General features: G+C 37.4%; 1 protein-coding gene across 1 annotated transcript in view; it reads left to right on the top strand.

The window, feature by feature from the left end:
• Nucleotides 1-7309: 7309 nt before the first annotated feature.
• The window catches only part of NSG2 (neuronal vesicle trafficking associated 2), a 61571-nt gene continuing 50009 nt past the window's right edge, over nt 7310-18871 (top strand). Inside the window, exons 1-2 of the mRNA XM_070933957.1 lie at nt 7310-7372; nt 8104-8254. Coding sequence (XP_070790058.1) covers nt 8126-8254 — 129 coding nt within the window. The 5' untranslated portion in view covers nt 7310-7372; nt 8104-8125. The remainder of the gene's footprint in view (nt 7373-8103; nt 8255-18871) is intronic.

Genomic DNA, 18871 nt, shown 5'->3' with positions numbered 1-18871 from the left:
GCTGAAAATGGGGCATGTGAAGGCGGCAATAGGCAGTAGGAATAGGCGGTGGCGATAGGCGGCAGCGATGGGCCACGGCAATCCCTGCAGCCTGGAACAGCTGATCGGTGGTATTCCAGGAGGCCAATCCAACTGCCAATCAGCTGCTTGTGCTAAATCAGGTTGTGCTGAAGCTGACCAGGCTGTTTGCTGTTTGCTGCAAGGAGGCAAATTACTGGGAGACAGAGTTCAAAAGGTGGGGGCTGGTGGGTGGCGGGGCTTCGGCAACATTCGCTCTATAAGATGCACAGACATTTCCAACCACTTTTTTTTGGGGGGGGAAGTGTGTTTTATAGTGTGAAAAATAGAGTAGCTGGGGTGGGAGGGAGATGGTTTCTCAAATAACACAGTTCCATGCCATGTAGGACTTTAAAGGTTATAACCAGAACCTTGAATTAGACCAGGAATCCAACTGGCAACCAATGCAGCACACTGAACAGAGATGTAATGTGGGCAAATCTTGAAGCACATGTAACTCTTGCACTGTGCATATGTGAAAATGTGCATTAGTGTTGGAATCTAATCTGAGCAATAATTATGTTTTATAACTATAACAAAAGGAGATTCATTTATATGAAATACATTATAGGGATAGGCATAGCCTAGCATCTGGCTAACTAAATGCTACCAGGAGAATATCTAAAAGCATGTGCTTTGTGCATGTGTGCCTAGGAAGAATGGCAGGAGGAAGTAACCTCAGATTAACAATCTTTTGAACAAAGAACAGATGGAATGGTAGATGACAATAGGTTCCAGAAATAATCCTTAACTATCTACACTTACTGTCGTATTGGGGCCATGAAGTGTTGAAGAGTCAGAGTCATTGGATTTGACTCTCCAACATCCCTATGTCTACTAATCTAAAACTCCCACATGGTAATTTTTGAAGAGTTCTCTGTTGATCTCTGGGGAAAGACTTAGTAAGTGGATCTGTCAGCAATGTATTGATTGGGGGATCTGATCTGATTTGTATTCCACTGCAACAAAACAACTGCTGTTTAAACATTTCTTTTGGTTTCAAATCAGTGACCTGTGTCTTTAATTGTGCATCTATTTTGAAGGATGGTGATTGAATTCAGGGAATTTTACCTGAGCATCTGTACATGGTGGAATTTGGTTTTCATGTGCTTCAGTCATCTTTCGTGCAGCCTTTTTCCATTTGATCCTCCTCTTGATAGGCTGTAGTTAGTTAGATTCTAGACTTTGCCTATTCCTATATTTTGTAGAGTTATAAAACCTGTTCATTAATTATTAGGTCATAGCCTGACTTTCAACAATGCTCAAATGCATGCACAGAATGGTTCAACCTTGAACAAATAGAACATCTAGTTCTATGGCATTGATTTCCTTATTAATATTTATACTGTACCAGTGGCGGGTTGCTACTGGTTCTCCCTGGTTCTTGCAAACCGGTAGTGGAAATTTTGAGTAGTTCGGAGAACCAGTAAATACCACCTCTGCCTGGCTCCACCCCCAATCTATTTGCTGCCTCCTGACTCCCAGCTGATTGGCTAGAAGAAAAAAATCAGGGCTCACTTGACAAAGAAGAGAAAAAAAACCCCAAGACACCGTCGCTTTAAATTGACAAGCCAAGAAGCCTCCCAACTGATCAGCTAGAAGGAAAAAATCAGGACTCGCTTCTCAGCTAGGAGATTACTTGGCAAAGAAGGAAAAAAAAAGATTCTATCGCTTTAAATTGACAAGCCAAGAAGCAGCAGCAGTTCGTTTCTGGGTCAGCTGAACAACAAACTGGATAAGAGAGGGATTCTATGTTTTTGAAGTTTTGCAGTTTGTGCAACATGGGCTTTGTGTTTCTAAAAAGGTTTGGGCAATTTCCATTGTGAAATATCCTGTCTTGAATGAGTTTTCTGCCTGCTTGTAAATGGAGTCGAACATCCGGCTTCCACTTTCTGTTATCTCTAAACACCGGTAGCTGTTTTCTTCTTACAAAGTTTCCTTTATGTAGCTGGCAGGAATGTGGAATGAGTATCAGGCAGGTTCCTTGTTAGCAGCTTGATTCTTCCTTGCTTTTCTTATGAGTAATATTTTATTTGGGGAAATGAAGAGGAGGGAGTTTGATTCCTTTCCAGAGCAGGTTAGTGGGCTGGGGAGGGAATGGGGATTTTGAAGTAACCTTCCCCTGGAGTGGGGAGGGAATGGGGATTTTGCAGTATCCTTCCCCTGTCATGCCCGCCATGCCACGCCCACCAAGCCACCACCCACAGAACCAGTAGTAAAAATTTTTGAAACCCACCACTGCGTAAGTCCATTTTAATATGCTATTCCTGGTATTTGAAGCACTCTTGTAATCTTTGACTTTTAGGCTTGCTGTCAAACATCAGCCATAATACTAATGATTGTTTTATACAATATGCAGGTTGTATTACACGAATGGCTATTTTATATGTGAAATTATGACTGAAATATTACTGCTCCTATATTGGTTCACACTGTCAGAAAGTTTCTCCTTAGTTTTAGGTTGCTTCTCTCTTTGTTCAGTTTCCATCCATTGCTTCTTGTTTTGCCTTCTGGTGCTTTGGAAAATACATTGCCCCCCCTTCTTTCTGGCAGCCCCTTAAAAAAGCCTGTTGCCTATCACACTCTTGGGCAAAGCATGTGAGCCATTTCCTCCTTTCAGTGGTCCATGAAAGTGCATCTATAGTATGTAGATAATAAAGTTGAAAAAAGGTGAACAACATTTTTACAGAACTATAGATATGTTGAGGCTGGTGTGACAAGGAATGGCTGGGAGGGGAGGAGCCAGGCGAGGCACCCCTTGACGTGAGTGACATTGAGTTGGCCACGTCTACCCAGTCACATGACCATCAAGCCATGCCTACTGTCACATGACCATCAAGCCATGCCCACTGTCACATGACCATCAAGCCACGCCCACAAAATAAGCTACGCTCACAGAACCGGTAGTAAAAAAATTTAGAACCCACCCCTGTATTGTACATACCCAGTTAGAACATTATTGTGCAGGTAAATACTACTACAATGTATAGATGCATTTTCAAATATTTTTTCAAGAGAGAGAAAGCTTTTTCTTCCCTTAAAATATTGCAAAATATGGCTGCTAAAAAATGCATATGCAAGTAGTCCTCAACTTATGTCCACAACTGAGCCCAAAATTTCTGTTGCTAAGTGAGACATTTGTTAAGTGAATTTTGTCCCATTCTTAGATCTTTCTTGTCACAGTTATTAAGTGAATCACTGCAGCTGTTAAGTTAGTTACACGATTGTTAAGTGAATCTGTCTTCCCCACTGACTTTGCTGATCGGAAGATCGCAAAAGGTGATGCCATAATCCTGGGACACTGATAAATATGAGTCAGTTGCCAAGTGTCTGAAGTTTGATCACCTGACCATGGAGATGCTGCAATGGTCGTAAGTGTGAAAAACAGTCATAACTCACTTTTTCAGTGCTGATAACTTCAAATAGTCACTAAATGAACTGTTGTAAGTCGAGGACTACCTTTATAGTTTGTATAGCTATTTCAATTTTTAACTGTATATCTGATTTATTTAATAAAAGTTTTGTCTGAGTAACATGCAGAATAAGAAGAAAAAAACTTAAATACGTTTACAAGAAGAGAGAAAATGGGATTGGTTACCCATAATTCAGACATGCTAATAAAACTGAAGAGCTGATTTTAATAATACAGTAATATAAATATGAATAGTGCTGATATTGTACTAATCTGGCAGTTTGTTTAGTGGCATTGTAGTTGTGCTTCCCAAAATGATTTGGAATGGATAGCTTGGACTCTTAAAATTAACAGATCAGCAAAGATAATTGTAAAACGTAACAACTTCTTGATTTGCTTAAATTGAAAAGGATATATTTCCCATGCTGAGAGCCAGTTTGGTCTAGTGATCAAGGCACCAGGCTAGAAACTAGGAGGCTGAGAGTTCTAGTCCTGTTTTAGACATGAAAGCTAGTGGGTGACTTTGGACTTGGCTATTCTCTCCCAGCATCCAATGTCAGTGACAATCTAGTTGGTCCATTTCTGTCAACATTTGGTTGATAGTAGGAGAAGAAATATAGTCTCGTTCTATGGGACTCTTAATCACAAAATTAAATAAGAGTACAAGGTATTCTGGCAGTAAGCAACATTTAGCGCTTCCATTATGTTCTATTGCATACATTGGTTGTTTGGATGGATATCAGTTCATATTTAATATGCAATATAATCTCTAAATTTCTCTTTGATTTACTGCTTCCAAGTTACTTTTCTGTTTGCTTTTTTAATGGTGTTCATACCGAGTTTTAACTTGTTCTTTCTCTCTCTGTTTGGGCAAAGTTGTTAGCATCAAACAGAAAATACCAAGTTTATATAAACACATTACTGTTACTTCATATAAATGTATAAATAATTGATTTGGCAAGTTATAATGCAAAGACATTTCAACCTTAAAATCAGCCTTTTGAACTTTCAAAAACAGCCATGAGGGCTTCCACAGCTTTTAGGAGATAGCACAAATTTTTCTTCTCAAATTTCCACACAAGTTTTTATTTCTAGAAACACAGAGAAACAGAATGTTACATTTTCTCCAAATCTGGCTCTGACCAACAAAAAGAAACACAGGTCAGATATTTTCTTTTTAATTGTCATGATGAACTTTAAACTATCATAATTGATTTAAAGGCAATTTAACCTCATGACAATTAGTCAAAAGTAATTACATTCCACTTAGTTTTCTTATTGCTACATCTTACTAATATTCAGATAACCTCATAATGAAGGAGCAGAATTTATCTGCCACTTTTTTCCTTGCTCATTCCCTCAATCTTTTATTTCCTGCTATGTTTCTAATTGATTACTAAATGTACACAAAACACTGTAATTTGAGACATGAAAAATAGAAATCACTGGGTTTTCAGCTGTGCTCCTGCATATGGTGTTCATATTGTACGTGGATGATTCATCCTAGCTTTGGCTATTGATTAGAATAAAGAAATTCAGAATTTCAGTTCTTCTTTGGGATCAATTTCAGAGTTATTATGTCTCTGTGCATGGATTATTCTCTATCTGCACTTAATTGACTCCTTCCCCTCTCCTCCCTTCCCCTCTCCTCCCCTCTCCTCCCCTCTCTTCCATTGAAGGATTGAGCAATATAGTATTATCATTTGTGAGCGTTTATAACCTTAATTCTTCCTTCCTCCCCATTATTATCATCATCATTGTCATTATTATTCTCTTTTCTTCATTAAAAATGAAACTCAGTCAATTGGACATTTAAAAATGTGTCACAAATACCATTGACTGGTGCTAATGGTTGATACGGGTTGCTGCCAGTGTCCTAGGTATCAACCAAGTACCTTCTTAAAATATATGATGTTCCGAGTAGCACAGTTTTTTGCAGTTCCACTGGTATTATTGCAGGAAGCTGCAATTTCTTGAATAATAATAGTTGTTGTTGTTGTTGTTATTATTAGTATCAGTATCAGTATCAGTATCAGTATCAGTATCAGTATCAGTATCATTATTCAATTTTGGTGCCACCCAACTCCAGAGCAACAACTACAATTAATTACAAGTTTATATAATTATATACATCTATATTTTTATTCTGTTCATTAGTTTAGCATAGTAAAAGTATACACCATGTAACTCTGTCAAATGTCAAATGGACTTGGATCACTTAAAGCCACATGGCAGTGAGTCTTCAGTCTGACAACAAAGGCTATGTTTTCTGTACTGTACAATAACGTCTGGGAGGGGGGGGAGCATTCCAAATTTATACCAAATATAAATATTGACAACAATAGGCAAAGTATTTATTTCCCATATTGAGAGAATCCTCAACAGTACAAATAAAAAGCATGATACTAAAGGAAAAAATGGTGTCTAAAGTAGTGTTGGTGTGTCAGCTCTGTGGAATTCTGTGCCACTAAAATGAAAGAACAGAAGGCTGTTTCCCTTTTTTAATATATACTTTATTGGTTTTTTTTAAAAAAAAATTTAAACAAAAAAAACATCAAATCTCTGTTAACATCTGAGGTGTCGTGTAGTTACATATTTACATTATATACATTTTATACATATCTATTACATTCAAATCTACCATTATTGAACATAGACATATCCTTACAATCTCATTCTATTATTCCACCATTTATACCACCTTTCCCATACTGTCTTGAATTTTGAATTCGCATCATTGTTAAGAGCACTTGTTAATTTTACCATTTCTGCACATTCTAGGATTTTGTTTATTATTATCACCTCTGGATGGGTTTGTTTGTCCTTCCAGTATTTTGCAAAGGTTAACCTGGTCGCTGTTATGACATGTATTATAAGGTGTTTCTTATCTTTAGAAAGTCCATCTTTTGGCTGTTTCCCGCCAAAAGTTGGAAATGAAACTTGCTTCCTTTGCCAAATGTTTCCCTCAAGAAAATAGAGTTGAAATTTAACAGTGAGCCCCAATCAATGATTAAGCTGGAATTAAGGAGAAATGCAACTCAGCAAGATACATGGACAGCTAGAATGAATATTACACCAGAGGAAATATAATCCATGACTTTCTTATGTCTATTCCACTTTACATATAGGTTGAAAGGAAGATTTTTTTCTTGTTTTAAAGACTAGCTAATCTTCACGTGTTATGATCTGGTCTTAAACATCTATATTACTTGAGAGTAACTTGAGTTCAATAGGTGCATTGCCCTGGCTTGACCGTTTGGAAATGTATTATACTAATTTACCATCTCTCTATGTTCAGATACATATTCTTAGAGCCCTACTGTTTCAACGGTCCACATCTTCCAGAGAATGCTTTTTTCCCCAAGAACTGAAGAATGAGCCTTTTGAAAATTCCTGCTTAGGATTTCTGGGCAAACACGGTTCTGCCTGCTGTTGCTACATCTGCTCTAATTCCTGAAAACGTCACCTATCTGTCAACGACATCACAGCAGATGGGAGGTGGACTTGGTGCAGACTTAAAACTCTGAGCATGCTGCTGGAAACAGGCAGGCCAGGCTGAGCCGGAACGTCGCCTGCCTGTGCTCTGTGCAGACTGTAGGTGGCGTTGTCGCTAAGCACCGTCTCTTTTTCTCCTTCCAAGCGCTTGTGGCCGCTTTGGGCGACAGCAGGTGGTGCCAGATCCCGCACGGAAGCCGCCGCCCCAGCTTGGGAGTGTTTGCCTGCCGCAGACTCGAGCGGCTGTCTCTGCGCTCACTCCTTGATCCTCTTTCAGTAGCTTTTGGAACCAGCCGGCTGAGGAACGAGGCGCTGTCCATTCAGCACCACCGGGGGGGTTAAAAACCAGCTTTTTTTTGGCGCAATCCGTCGCGAACTTCTTTCCAAGAGCGAGCTGTGTGCCCTGCAGTAAGTAGATAGTGGGAGGATAACGGGGGTGGGGGGCGGGAGGAGGATTCCCCCCCTCGATCGTCTGATTCTGAGGCATGTATTTGTGACCCGCCCCTGATTACTGGCGCAAATGCATCTGGGCTAAGGGGGAAAAAAAAACCGAAGAGGAAAAGGGGCTCTCGAATATCTTTGACACTGTGTTTCATTTGTTAATTTGTTCATAGATTGTAATTCATTCCGGAATACGTCAGTTGCCAGAGAAGTAGGGGCTGTTAAAGAATGATTGTTATTAAGCATCACTTCTGAAAGGCTTTGTGTAGTTGCTATGTTTTTTTTTTTTAAATAGATGTAATATACAGTTAAAAACCTGGGCCAAATGCATCCCTTGTTTAGATATTTTCTGTTAGCAACAAAGGAGCCAAGCTAGGTTCACTCCTACAACCCGATCTTGATATGAAACAATCCTTGTTTGGAGCTAAACCAACAAATGCTTAGGTGAACTCCCTTGTGGGTGGTGTAGACTGATGATACATTCTTTAAAGCAAGAAATAAAGGTAAAATGCTTCCCCCTCTTCCCCCTCCCTCTTTTCCTCCCTTCCAATTTAACAGAGATATGCAAGTGGGAACCATATGACCTGCAGGGTGATTGAAATATGGCAAGCTGACATATTCTGTCCTTAATTTTTCCTCCTTTCTGTCCTATCCTCCTTTTTACCCCCTTTAACACTGATCACCTCAATATGTTTTAGGTCTGGAAAGTGAGATCTAAGGATGGTGAAGCTGGGAAGCAATTTGAATGAAAAGAACAAGCAGCAGCCGTCCAATGAGGATGGTTTTCAGACGGTTCCTTTGATAACACCCTTGGAAGTCAATCATTTACAGTTTCCAGCTCCAGAAAAGGTAAATGGAAAACAAAACAAAATCTAAAGCAAAAAGAGAGAGAGAGAGAGAAAGAATAGGCAATGTAGGCTTTCTAAGTATTCTGTTCTATCGCCTTTCAGAATCTTAGAAAAGACCCATTGTTCCCTTTAAAGGGGTTGACTTTTGCTGTGTGCACCTGTCTGTTTTCAAAAGCGGAGCAGACCAGCATATAATAGAAATGGATCATGGCTCAAGCCTGAAAAATGGCAGAGTCTGCTCATCCTTTTATCCAATAAAACAGAGATGGGGGAAATATGCTTATTAGAACAATCTCAATGAATTTGTGTATTTTAAAATTAGCTTTAAAACTGCAATCCCAGTTGTTTATCTGACATGAATGTAACCTGCTGCAATGAATGCTTTTGACAAAGTGATGCAGAGAGATGTTTTATGCCTATATTCTTGTACCCCTACCTATATTAATTTATGGGAAGAGAATGCTTTTGTCCACCAAGTCAAAGCTTAGATTTTGAATGGGATCCTCAAAAGTCAGTATCATTGATTTACTAAGCCATTATTTTAATACAGTCTGTTGTCTAATCTGTACACATTATCCTATTCTTTAGATGTATTTTTTGGGGAGACAAAGTAAGGTCATAAATGTGTCTCAAATTCATTTAATCTGTGTTTAATGTGGATAGAAAATGACTGCAGTGCATCTGTCTATTTGGTTCTCAGACCCAAATTTGTAGAAAACATACTACGTGGACTGTAGGGATGCACATAAAGGTGAAAAGAGCAAATTAAACAAATTATGCTTAATTCATCTCAATAATGGCACTCTCCTGCCAAAACATTAAAAGTCCTCTCTTTAATACATTATAATCAGTCATAATGTCTTTTCTTATCTAGAGGAATTCTGCTAAGTAGTTTGGTGATGCAGTGATTGAGAGATAAAATGATAGAAAAGATTAACAATCCATAAAATTGCATTTCTGATTGCAAAGTGGTGTAATGTGAATCAGTTCTTAGAAGCAATGGGTTTGATAGAAATAATGTGATGATAATTTTTTGAAAAAAGATTATTTTGAATCTTGTAATATTTGTTTCTTTCCAATAATTTTAAATTTATTTATTTATCCAATGTATATGGATACCTATCTATCCAAGAGTCTCTAGGTAGCAAACCAAAGCAGAATTACATTAAAACAAAACAAACAAACAAAAACAACTAAATGGCATTTAGGCCCAATGAAAACCAAAACTAAAAGACACAAATCCTCATGCCACAAATCCTCATGCCACAAATCCTCATGCCACATCCTCATGCCTCATCCCATTCTAATGTCCTAGTCCCAAAGCCTGGAGGAAAAGTCAAGTCTTCATGGCCTTGCCAAAGGCCAATAGAGAAGGGACTGCCCATGTTTTTGGAGAGACTGTTCTAAACACTTCAAGAATAATAATCTGAAAAATGATTATCACTCTTGATTGTTATATAAAAATTGCAAAATCAGAACAATGGGCTTCTCAGTACTTTGCTGTGGAACACCTCCAGAAGTGTTCTGGTGCCTTTATGTCCTGCTTGTAGGTTTCACAATTGGCTATAATGGAGGTAGAATATCCCACTAGATAAGCATTATACCTGATTCAACAAAGTCTACCTTGTTTTAAAATTAAAAAAAAATTACATTGAATTTAAGAATAGTTCATATTGCAGACAAGAATGTTGTTTATCAGATACACAGAATTTCTAATAAAAGAGATGTAATCTGTTGATCAAGTGGATAACATATTTTCCTTGGGTCATGAAAATACCCTTTTTCAACCACACAATTAATTTAGGCAAATATTTATCAGTTTCAAGTTGGAATAAAAGTGATATAAGCTTCATTTTATTTAGGCAAGGAACTCAATGCACCTGGATGAATAGCTGGGGCAAGCAAGTTATTAGCAATGCAATACAAAATAGATTATGTGGCTGTCAGATCTGGCAGACAAGGGCTTAAGCAGATCTTGAAAAAACCTTGAAAAAAAATCATGTGGCAGCTGCTTTATCTGGGGGTGTAGATGTTTTGGATAATAATTTCTACAATGTCTTGATGTTGCTCATAATTGAGGATTTTAGAGTCTCAAATATTTGGTGAACTAGAGATTATTTGAGTTTGTCTAGGGTGACATAACAATATAAAGTGTGTTGAATTTATATTTTACTGACAAAGAAATAAAGGGAGACTAGTATAGATCTATTTCAAGCTATTTAGCTCTTGACAGCTAGCCATACCCTTTCTGGGATTTGAACCTGGGCTACTTCGAATCTGGAACAATATAAGGTGTTATACAATCACTATCATTTTTGTTTCCTTTACCCAGATTTCCATTACAGTACAGTATTTAAGCCAAGGACTGGGACTTTGCTTACTTATCATGAATAAAGACATGAGCAAAACTGAATTATGCTGTCATTTCCCAACTGTTGCCTTGTGAATGTGTCACATTCTATTTGGCCTTTGGTCAAGACTTGTAAGTCATATTATCCCTGGAAGACAGGAAGTTAACTGAGAAATACATAGAAGTGTATACCACAATGTATACAATTATCATATTTTTTTTTTAAAAAATCAACTCTTTCTATAGGAGAGGCACAATTTTGGTAGATGTTCCAGAAAAAGGGCCTTGGAGGATATTAGGAAATGATAACAAATCATCAACTTTACCTCACAATATTTTTATAAGAATCAAGCAAGCTCAATTTCCTATATAGAAGCTTTGGAAATTAACAGTAATTTTCTACATGCAGTGCAGATGATTACTCCCCCCTCCAAAACAATAGTTAAAATTATGTTATTCGTTTGCTAACTTCAGAGGATAAAAAAACATCTGCATATGTAAAGATAACTGATAATAAATACTGGCAGAGCATAAACTATAAATACATAATAATTTGGTATCGTGTGATAACTCATCTAACCTGATATAGAAGGAACTTATATTTACCTACACATTTCCTGTGCACCTTGAGTTATATCTGCAACTTTAATGTTTCATCTATATTTAAGATGAAATTAGGCCTTTTGTAAGAAGCTTTTAGTGAAAGAAAGAAAGCTGATTGATGGCAATAGAAAGAAAAATAAAGTATTATGTTATAATCTATTTTTTAAAAAAAGCAAAATTGGAGAAAAGATTCTTCTGAATACTTTATTTAGTGTCTTGGAAAAGGCAATAACTTTCTCAAAATCAAAAAAATAGGGATATCTCAATTCCGAATTTGCTATTCTTTTGTCAATTCTTCTCATAGTATCTCTCCTTTCAATTCTTCTCATAGTATAGCTCATAGTATCTGTTTGAGTACATATCTCTATACATATGTGTAGAGTACTCCAACTAAGGCCATACAGAAGTTTATTTTTTTTCATACTGCCTAAAACAACAATAGTATGGATGGTGTCCTGTCTCTTAATGTAATATAACTAAAAAGGATTAAACTGTTCCAACACAACCAGCTCTTCTCCTTCTTTGTTCACAAGAGAATCTTAAAGATGGGGAATTTAGATTGTGGCACTACAATAATCAGACTAATGGTCATGAAAACACATTGACTTTTGCCAAATCAAGAGTTATTTTGTAGACAGTGAGGCATCCACTGCTATGGTCTGGAAACAAATATAGTGCTACATCTGTGTTTTACTATTTAGTATCATATAGAAGAGAACCAGCTGGTGGCAGTGGTTAAAGGCATTGAAATAGAAACCAGGAGACTGTGAGTTCTAGTCCTGCCTAGGCATAAAGTCAACTGGGTGATTTAGGGCCAGTCATTTTCTTTCTGGGCAATTTCAAAACCAGCACTGAGAAATGTTGCCAAGAAAACTACATGGCCTTGTCCATGTAATCACCAGAAGTCCAGAGTGACTTGAAGGCACAAAGTCACCAGCAATCTAGAATAAGGAAAAGAATCAGGTTTTGTCTTCTTTTGGAAATGTTTGATAATATCTGTGAAGTGTCGGGTATGGTGTAAAAAATGGAAGTAGTTTAAATGACTCCATACTTTCTTCAGGGCAACTCTATGGCTAAATGAAGCTCCTCTTTTGTCTATAAAGTATGACTGTAACCTTGTTGCTGGTATCCTTACGATTTATATTGACTGTTTCCTAATATGATTTTCTTGCTTATTTGTTCTCTATGACTATCATTAAGTGTTGTACCTGATGATTCTTGATGAATGTATTTTTTCTTTTATGTACACCGAGAGCATATGCACCAAGACAAATTCCTTGTATGTCCAATCACACTTGGCCAATAAAGAATTCTATTCTATTCTATTTTAAAGTATTCCAGATTTAGTGCTTGTGATCCTCTATGAAAAAGGCTAGGTATGTCATGAAAAGGTTCTTTTTAAAAGAAATGAGGTACAAGCATGTGGCCTACTCCTAGAGCTGCTTTTAAGCAATGTGATTCAGACAACTCTATACTATTTTTAACTCAGCAATTGTAGGTGGTGGACATTTTGTTCCTTGTGAGAGAATAAATAATAATGCAGTCAGTGAAGGAGAAATGAAAAGAAATGCATAATAACACTTTTGCTTTTTCTATGCAAGCTCTTAAAAGCAAAGGGTAAACTTTTATTGAATTTGGGGATGGGGGGGTAGAGCAGATTTGTATAAACTTGCCCTCTTAAAAATGACTGCTATGACTTTGAAATTGCATACATTGCTCTTCCTTGACTATCTATATCTTAAGTCTGTTTGTTGCCTTCAAGAAACGTTATAATTTATTTAACCTACCAGGGACAACATTAATAAGAGATTGGTTGGGAGATTTTAAAATTAAATATGAAATTCATTTTTCAATTTTAGTGGAAAATTCCTCTATATTCTTACAAGTATTTCTTCAGAGTATTCAATTCCAATAAAGACTTCAAAACCTTTTGTGATCAGATCAGTGATACCTTATTCCTTTTAATGTAGGGACATTGTCTTTGTTATTCCCTTTAATGTCCTTTTAACCTAAACAGTTGGGAAATTAATTTTCTTGAAGTTAATCAGATATAAGGAGAACTAGTGGCAGTACCAGATCAAAATGTTTATTTCCATTAAATTTCACATTTCTATATTAGGAAATGAGAAGCTTGCTTAATTTCAGCAATTGTTTGCACTTGTTATTTATTTGCAGGCTTACTCTAATCAGAATACCCCAAGAATAGAAATATAAAACTATACAAAGCAATACATGAACTCTAAATATTTCCCCCAAGAAAATCGGGCATATTGAACAATGACCTAAGCTAAAAAAAGGCTGAGTGAAATAAAGCATTTAGCAGATTTTCAGAATGCTACAGGGGAGAGAGTTGCACAAATTATGGGAAAAACAGAAAAGAGCTACCATTTGGTCCACAATCTGTTAATCCCCAATGGACTGGGGGACTGGGGACCTTGATAGGATTTATCGAGATATTAATATGAGATGGGCAAATTCAATCCTGGTGAGGTGGTGCTTTGAGGTGCTTCGTGTATGCTATATAGGACTTTAGAGGTGGTGATCAATACTTTGAACTGACTTTGGAAGCCTACTGGTGTAATTCAGCAATTTTAGATGAGATATTATCTTGCAATGGTGAGATTGATCCACAAGTACATCTACATTTTGGACCAACTGCAGCTTTCAGGACTTCTCCAAATGATACCCCATATAGAGTACAACACATTAATCAGGTTGAGCTTGAATCAGCATTACTAAAGAATCCTGGTCTAGGTATGGTTGCAAGTAGACCACTAGTTGAAGTTGGACAAAGGACCTCTAGCCATGGCCCATCTGTGATGTTGAAACTCTATCTGTAACCCAAGAGGACACTTAGATCACGAACCAGTTCAGGGGTGAAATCCAGCAGGTTCTGATATGTTCTGGAGAACTGGTATTGGAAATTTTGAGCAGTTCGGAGAACCGGTAGCGGAAATTTTGAGTAATTCAAAGAACCGGCAAATACCACTTCTGGCTGGCCCCAGAGTAGGGTGGGAATGGAGATTTTGCAATATCCTTTTCCCCCAGGAGTGGGGAGGGAATGGGGATTTTGCAGTATCCTTCCTCTGCCATGCCCACCAAGCCATACCACACCCACCAAGCCACGCCCACAGAACCGGTAGTAAGAAAATTTGGATTTCACCACTGAACCAGTTCCTTCAAATGGAGCAGGAGGCCATCCAAGGACCAAAGCTCTTGGATGTACAGAAAGTTTGGAATTTAATCTAAATTAATTTTGCTCTATGCAGACATCAGTTCAGTCATTTTGTGTCAAGCCCAATTTAGCTTAAGATAATAAAGTATCATCCCCAGAAGTCTGATGGCTCCTCACCTCAAACTGGTGAGTGTCTTTACTTAGAAACCTCATATATATATATTAAATACCAAAAGGGGAGAGCCCTGTTTTACCTCACATTGGAGCAACTATGGTTTCAAATTACTGTGATAACAAACTTGAACTGCTTATTTAGGAACATGCAGAACCGTTGAAGAACTATACCTACAACCTCCATTCCCCATACTCATTGAAAAGAAGAGAAAGAAACCTTCCCCCCAATAAGGTCCTGACAAAGGCCATGCAACAATGCTGTTTAGGTGCTCTGACCAGGTCTGACTATTGATTGGTACCAATTCAGATACATCTCTGAAGGCAAGTTGCCACCATCTTCTTCTCCAAAGGGACTCGGCGTGTTTCTGTATCTACTGTATATGTGTTAGAGAGAGAAAACAATTTCCAATGATTAAAAAATGGCTGGCTCCCAAGAGGACTTCATCCATACTCATACTTTCAAGCAAATGACATCCACGTTCATATTTGACAATCTTCCGAATCCAATTATTCACATCCTAGCAGGCTGCCTGTAGGAGCTAGCAAATTCAAAGATCCAACTTGTACGTGGCACAATTCATCTCAAAGAGAAATGTATTTATTTCTTTGAGGGTAATAAGCTCAAAAGAAACATATCAAAATATATAGAAGATCCTATCTCCACCCCAAAATATTCTGGTTTTAGCCTATTTAATTTGTTTGCTTAATATTTAATGCTTGTACCTCTATTTTTATGATGCTTGTAAGCCAACTAGAGTTGCTTGACAGTAATATGGGTGGCATATAAATTTAATCAATAAATCAGTTAAATAAATAAACCCAAAAAGCAGCATTAGGCTTTGCCTTGTTCACCTTGCTGGGCTCCATCCAACAGGCACCCAAACCAGAGTACATGCAAGCAATTTTATCTACCAAGAAATCATAAACATAACCCAGCATGCCTGCAGGCATTTTATCATATCCAATTTTCACAAAAAGAGTCTAAGTAAATCTACCTGTTGGGAATAGTGCATAATGCAAAGAAGAATTGACATTTTGCTGCTCTTATCACAAAAGTTGAAGCTCAGAGATGAACTCTTATCACTGCTTTATCACATCTGCTTGTCCTCCACTTATTACATGACACTTTCATATCATGTATTTCAGTAAGATAGAATAAACTACAGTATCTTACTAGCATTAATCATAACCATGAGGACAGCATATCTGTCAGTTTTAGTGCATTTTGCACAATATGGCACAAGCACAAACAAAGCCCAGTTTTATTCCAACTATATTTATGCTATTCTATACATAATAGTACGTCCAGGCTACTCTTGCTCACATCTATCCAACTTGGAGGTATATGCATGATATGGCCATACTCAGAGAATAAGGAGAAGACTAAGACAGTTGGGATGAGATAGAAGTAAGGAGATCCTCTGTTCTTGATTCTCTAACAAAAGCAAACCATGATCAGGAGATAATGGGGATTAACTGTAAGATTTCTACTGAGACATGGTCCCATTAATTGCTGACATAGATCCTCCTACCTACACTTGCTTAATCAGAAGATATCTTTTACAGTTGAACCAAGCAAACATATCACTAATTATCAAATTCATCATGAAAAGCAATGAAAACAAAACAAAATGAATCAGAAGAACAACAATTACAATTCAAAAACATAGTAAAGAAATACACTAGTGGAACCAGCCAAGCCTGGTTACTGTGGACAGGGGCTATAGCAGTTGTCCTGCAGCATCTGAAGTCTGCTGGTTCCTTGTTCCTAATTGTTCCTTGGTTGTCTTATTTAAGAAGAGGAGACAATGCAGCCTGAGGAAGAGCAAAGATCCTCTCTTTATTCCCCAGTCCTCCAACCCAAGTTATTACATGTAATGTATAGCAATTGGCTGGCATTAAATTGAGTGGGAAAAAATATACTTTTCTTGTTACTAGATAGTTAGCAACTTTGGTTACAGGGCTTTCTGCAGAAACAATATTTTGTTATTCAGTTGGAATTTCCCTGAAGGAGATGGGATTTCTTTGGCTTTATACTCATGATGACATTATAAATTATGGGAAAAGGTACACCTTCAGATATTTGTCTTTGATGCAACTTTATGTCAGACCAAAAGGCATCTTCAGAGGAGTTTTGCTTTTAGATTTTTTTTGTCTTTAAAAAACAATGTTTCTATTACGGGAGAATATACCCACAGGGATTCAACTGTAAAGGCCAGTACTTCAAAATGTCAAACATATTAGTTGGCAACCTTTTTCATAATAGAATAAAGAAAAGGGATGGGAGAACATGAGTGAAGACAACTCCCTTTCCTCCCACAGAGCTTTTATCATCAAACGGCTCAGTGGGAAGAAAGGCAGAGTGTTCATTTGTGTTTTGAAAGATATAATTTGTTGGGCTTTTCATTAGGATTGTTGATTATGCTTAATAGTATTTGCACTCTGGAAAGTGTGATATAAAATAATGGCAATCAATTAAAAAGAAAAAGAAAACCAGCGAGAACAGTATGCATTTTCAGTGTGAGGCCAAGGAGACATTTTCTTGTTTGTCAAATTTGGACACTGCCCATCTCACTCACAGAGTGACTCTGAACGATGTATAGTTAATAACACCAAAGGTTAAATCAAAGGTTAAAAGCCATATAAAAATACCATGATCATCAATAAGAAGAGCCAGATAAAAACAGAAATAGAATAAGTTAAAAAGCCACCCAGAGTTGTTCCAATAATAAGATAGATAGGTATATATTTCATAAATAAATTACATTTATTTATTTAAGAAAATTTATATGGTCATCCAACTCACACTCAGTGACACTGATTGTCTTACAAAGATAAAAATCCAATATAAAAAATTAAGAAAAATAACTCCCCTGGCAATGAAATAAAAGTTAAAAGGTAGGGCAAGAGCCATCAAGGCACTAACCGTCCCCATGGTTGTGGGCTGCCCAGTGAGTCCCAGGTGAGTCGCCAGAGCCAGGTCTTCAAACACCTTTGAAAGACCAGGAAGTGGAGGCCTGCCTGACCTCTGGAGAGAGAATATTCCAGAGAGCAAGGGCAGTGGTAGAGAAGCACTTTTCTTGACTAGCTGATGGAATCCTTAGCGTATCTTCCTAATTTGATCAGGTGAGGCAGATTGAGGTGATGGGGATGAGTCAGTTGCTCTGGCAACCTGGCCCCTCCCACATATTTGTGTATCTCTTCAAAGCAAGAAAATTTCCAACATAGGATCAAGCCAGATTCTAACCACTCTCAGAATTCTTTACTTTCCAGAAGTCCCTGGATAGGGATGGTTATGATTCCATATTTCCTGAGTGGCCCAAAGGCAGGTTTCAATAAGGTGCGCCCCTCTCTCCCGGTTCTTTAAGAAGGGACCCAGGAACCAATCTTGCTGAAGGCAAATCAGAATGGATTCTGCAAAAATAAACCCTGCCTCACTAAAGTAGATTTTTCTTTAGAAGGTTAAACAGGTACATGGATGGAAGTGACCTGTTGACATTGTATTCTTGGATTTTCAATAAGTCTTAAGTAGAGTTCCTCATCAAAGGATTCTGAGTAAACTTAATAATTATGGGAGGGACCTATCTGGGTTTTTTTTTTTTTTGGATTACTAATGAGTTAAAAAATAGAAAGCAAAGGGTAAGAATTCATGGGCAATTTTGTCAATGAATGAAGCTGAGAAGAAATTCTTCAGACACCTTTATTCTGATCAGTGTCCTTCAACTTCTTTGTATATAACTTTATCTTAGAGTTAAGCAGTGAGCTATCTTAGGTTTCAGATAATAGAAAACTATTCAAGGTAATAAAAACCAGAAGTAATTGTAAAAAGCTCTAGAGATGTCTGTTCAAACTGAGCGAATAGAAAATGTGGTTCAATTCAAGTAAGTATAAACTGAAAGCACTGGGGAAAAATTGCCCTATGTTCTTATATATACTGATTGAGTCTGTTGTCTTTAACCAGTAAAAAAAGATCTTGGGGTCATAATAGATTCTTCAGGGAAGATATTGATTCAGTGTCTGACAGTTGTGAAAAAGGCAAGGGATTATTTAGGAGGATAGAAATCACACTGTGATACTGTCATACAATTCTATGGTAAGTACACACCTAGAATACTGTACAACTCTGGTTATCACATTTTTAAAAAGGATTTAATGAGGGGGTAAAAGCTGTGAATTTTCTTTTCCAGTTGGTGTGCAAGCCCATTTGACATAGGAGTCCAGTTTCTCAGGGAGAACAATATCTCCATCCTGTTTGGATTGAATTTTAAATCCAATTTAAATTCATATTAAATCCAAACATACGGCTGAATCTTATC

The sequence above is a fragment of the Pituophis catenifer genome, unplaced genomic scaffold, assembly GCF_029215685.1.
Source record: "Pituophis catenifer annectens isolate HBS135680 unplaced genomic scaffold, rPitCat1.0.hap2 SCAF_2, whole genome shotgun sequence".
In the NCBI taxonomy this organism is placed as follows: Eukaryota; Metazoa; Chordata; class Lepidosauria; order Squamata; family Colubridae; genus Pituophis; species Pituophis catenifer.
Note: the sequence above shows the minus strand (reverse complement) of the source record. Positions and strands in the feature narration are given on the sequence as shown.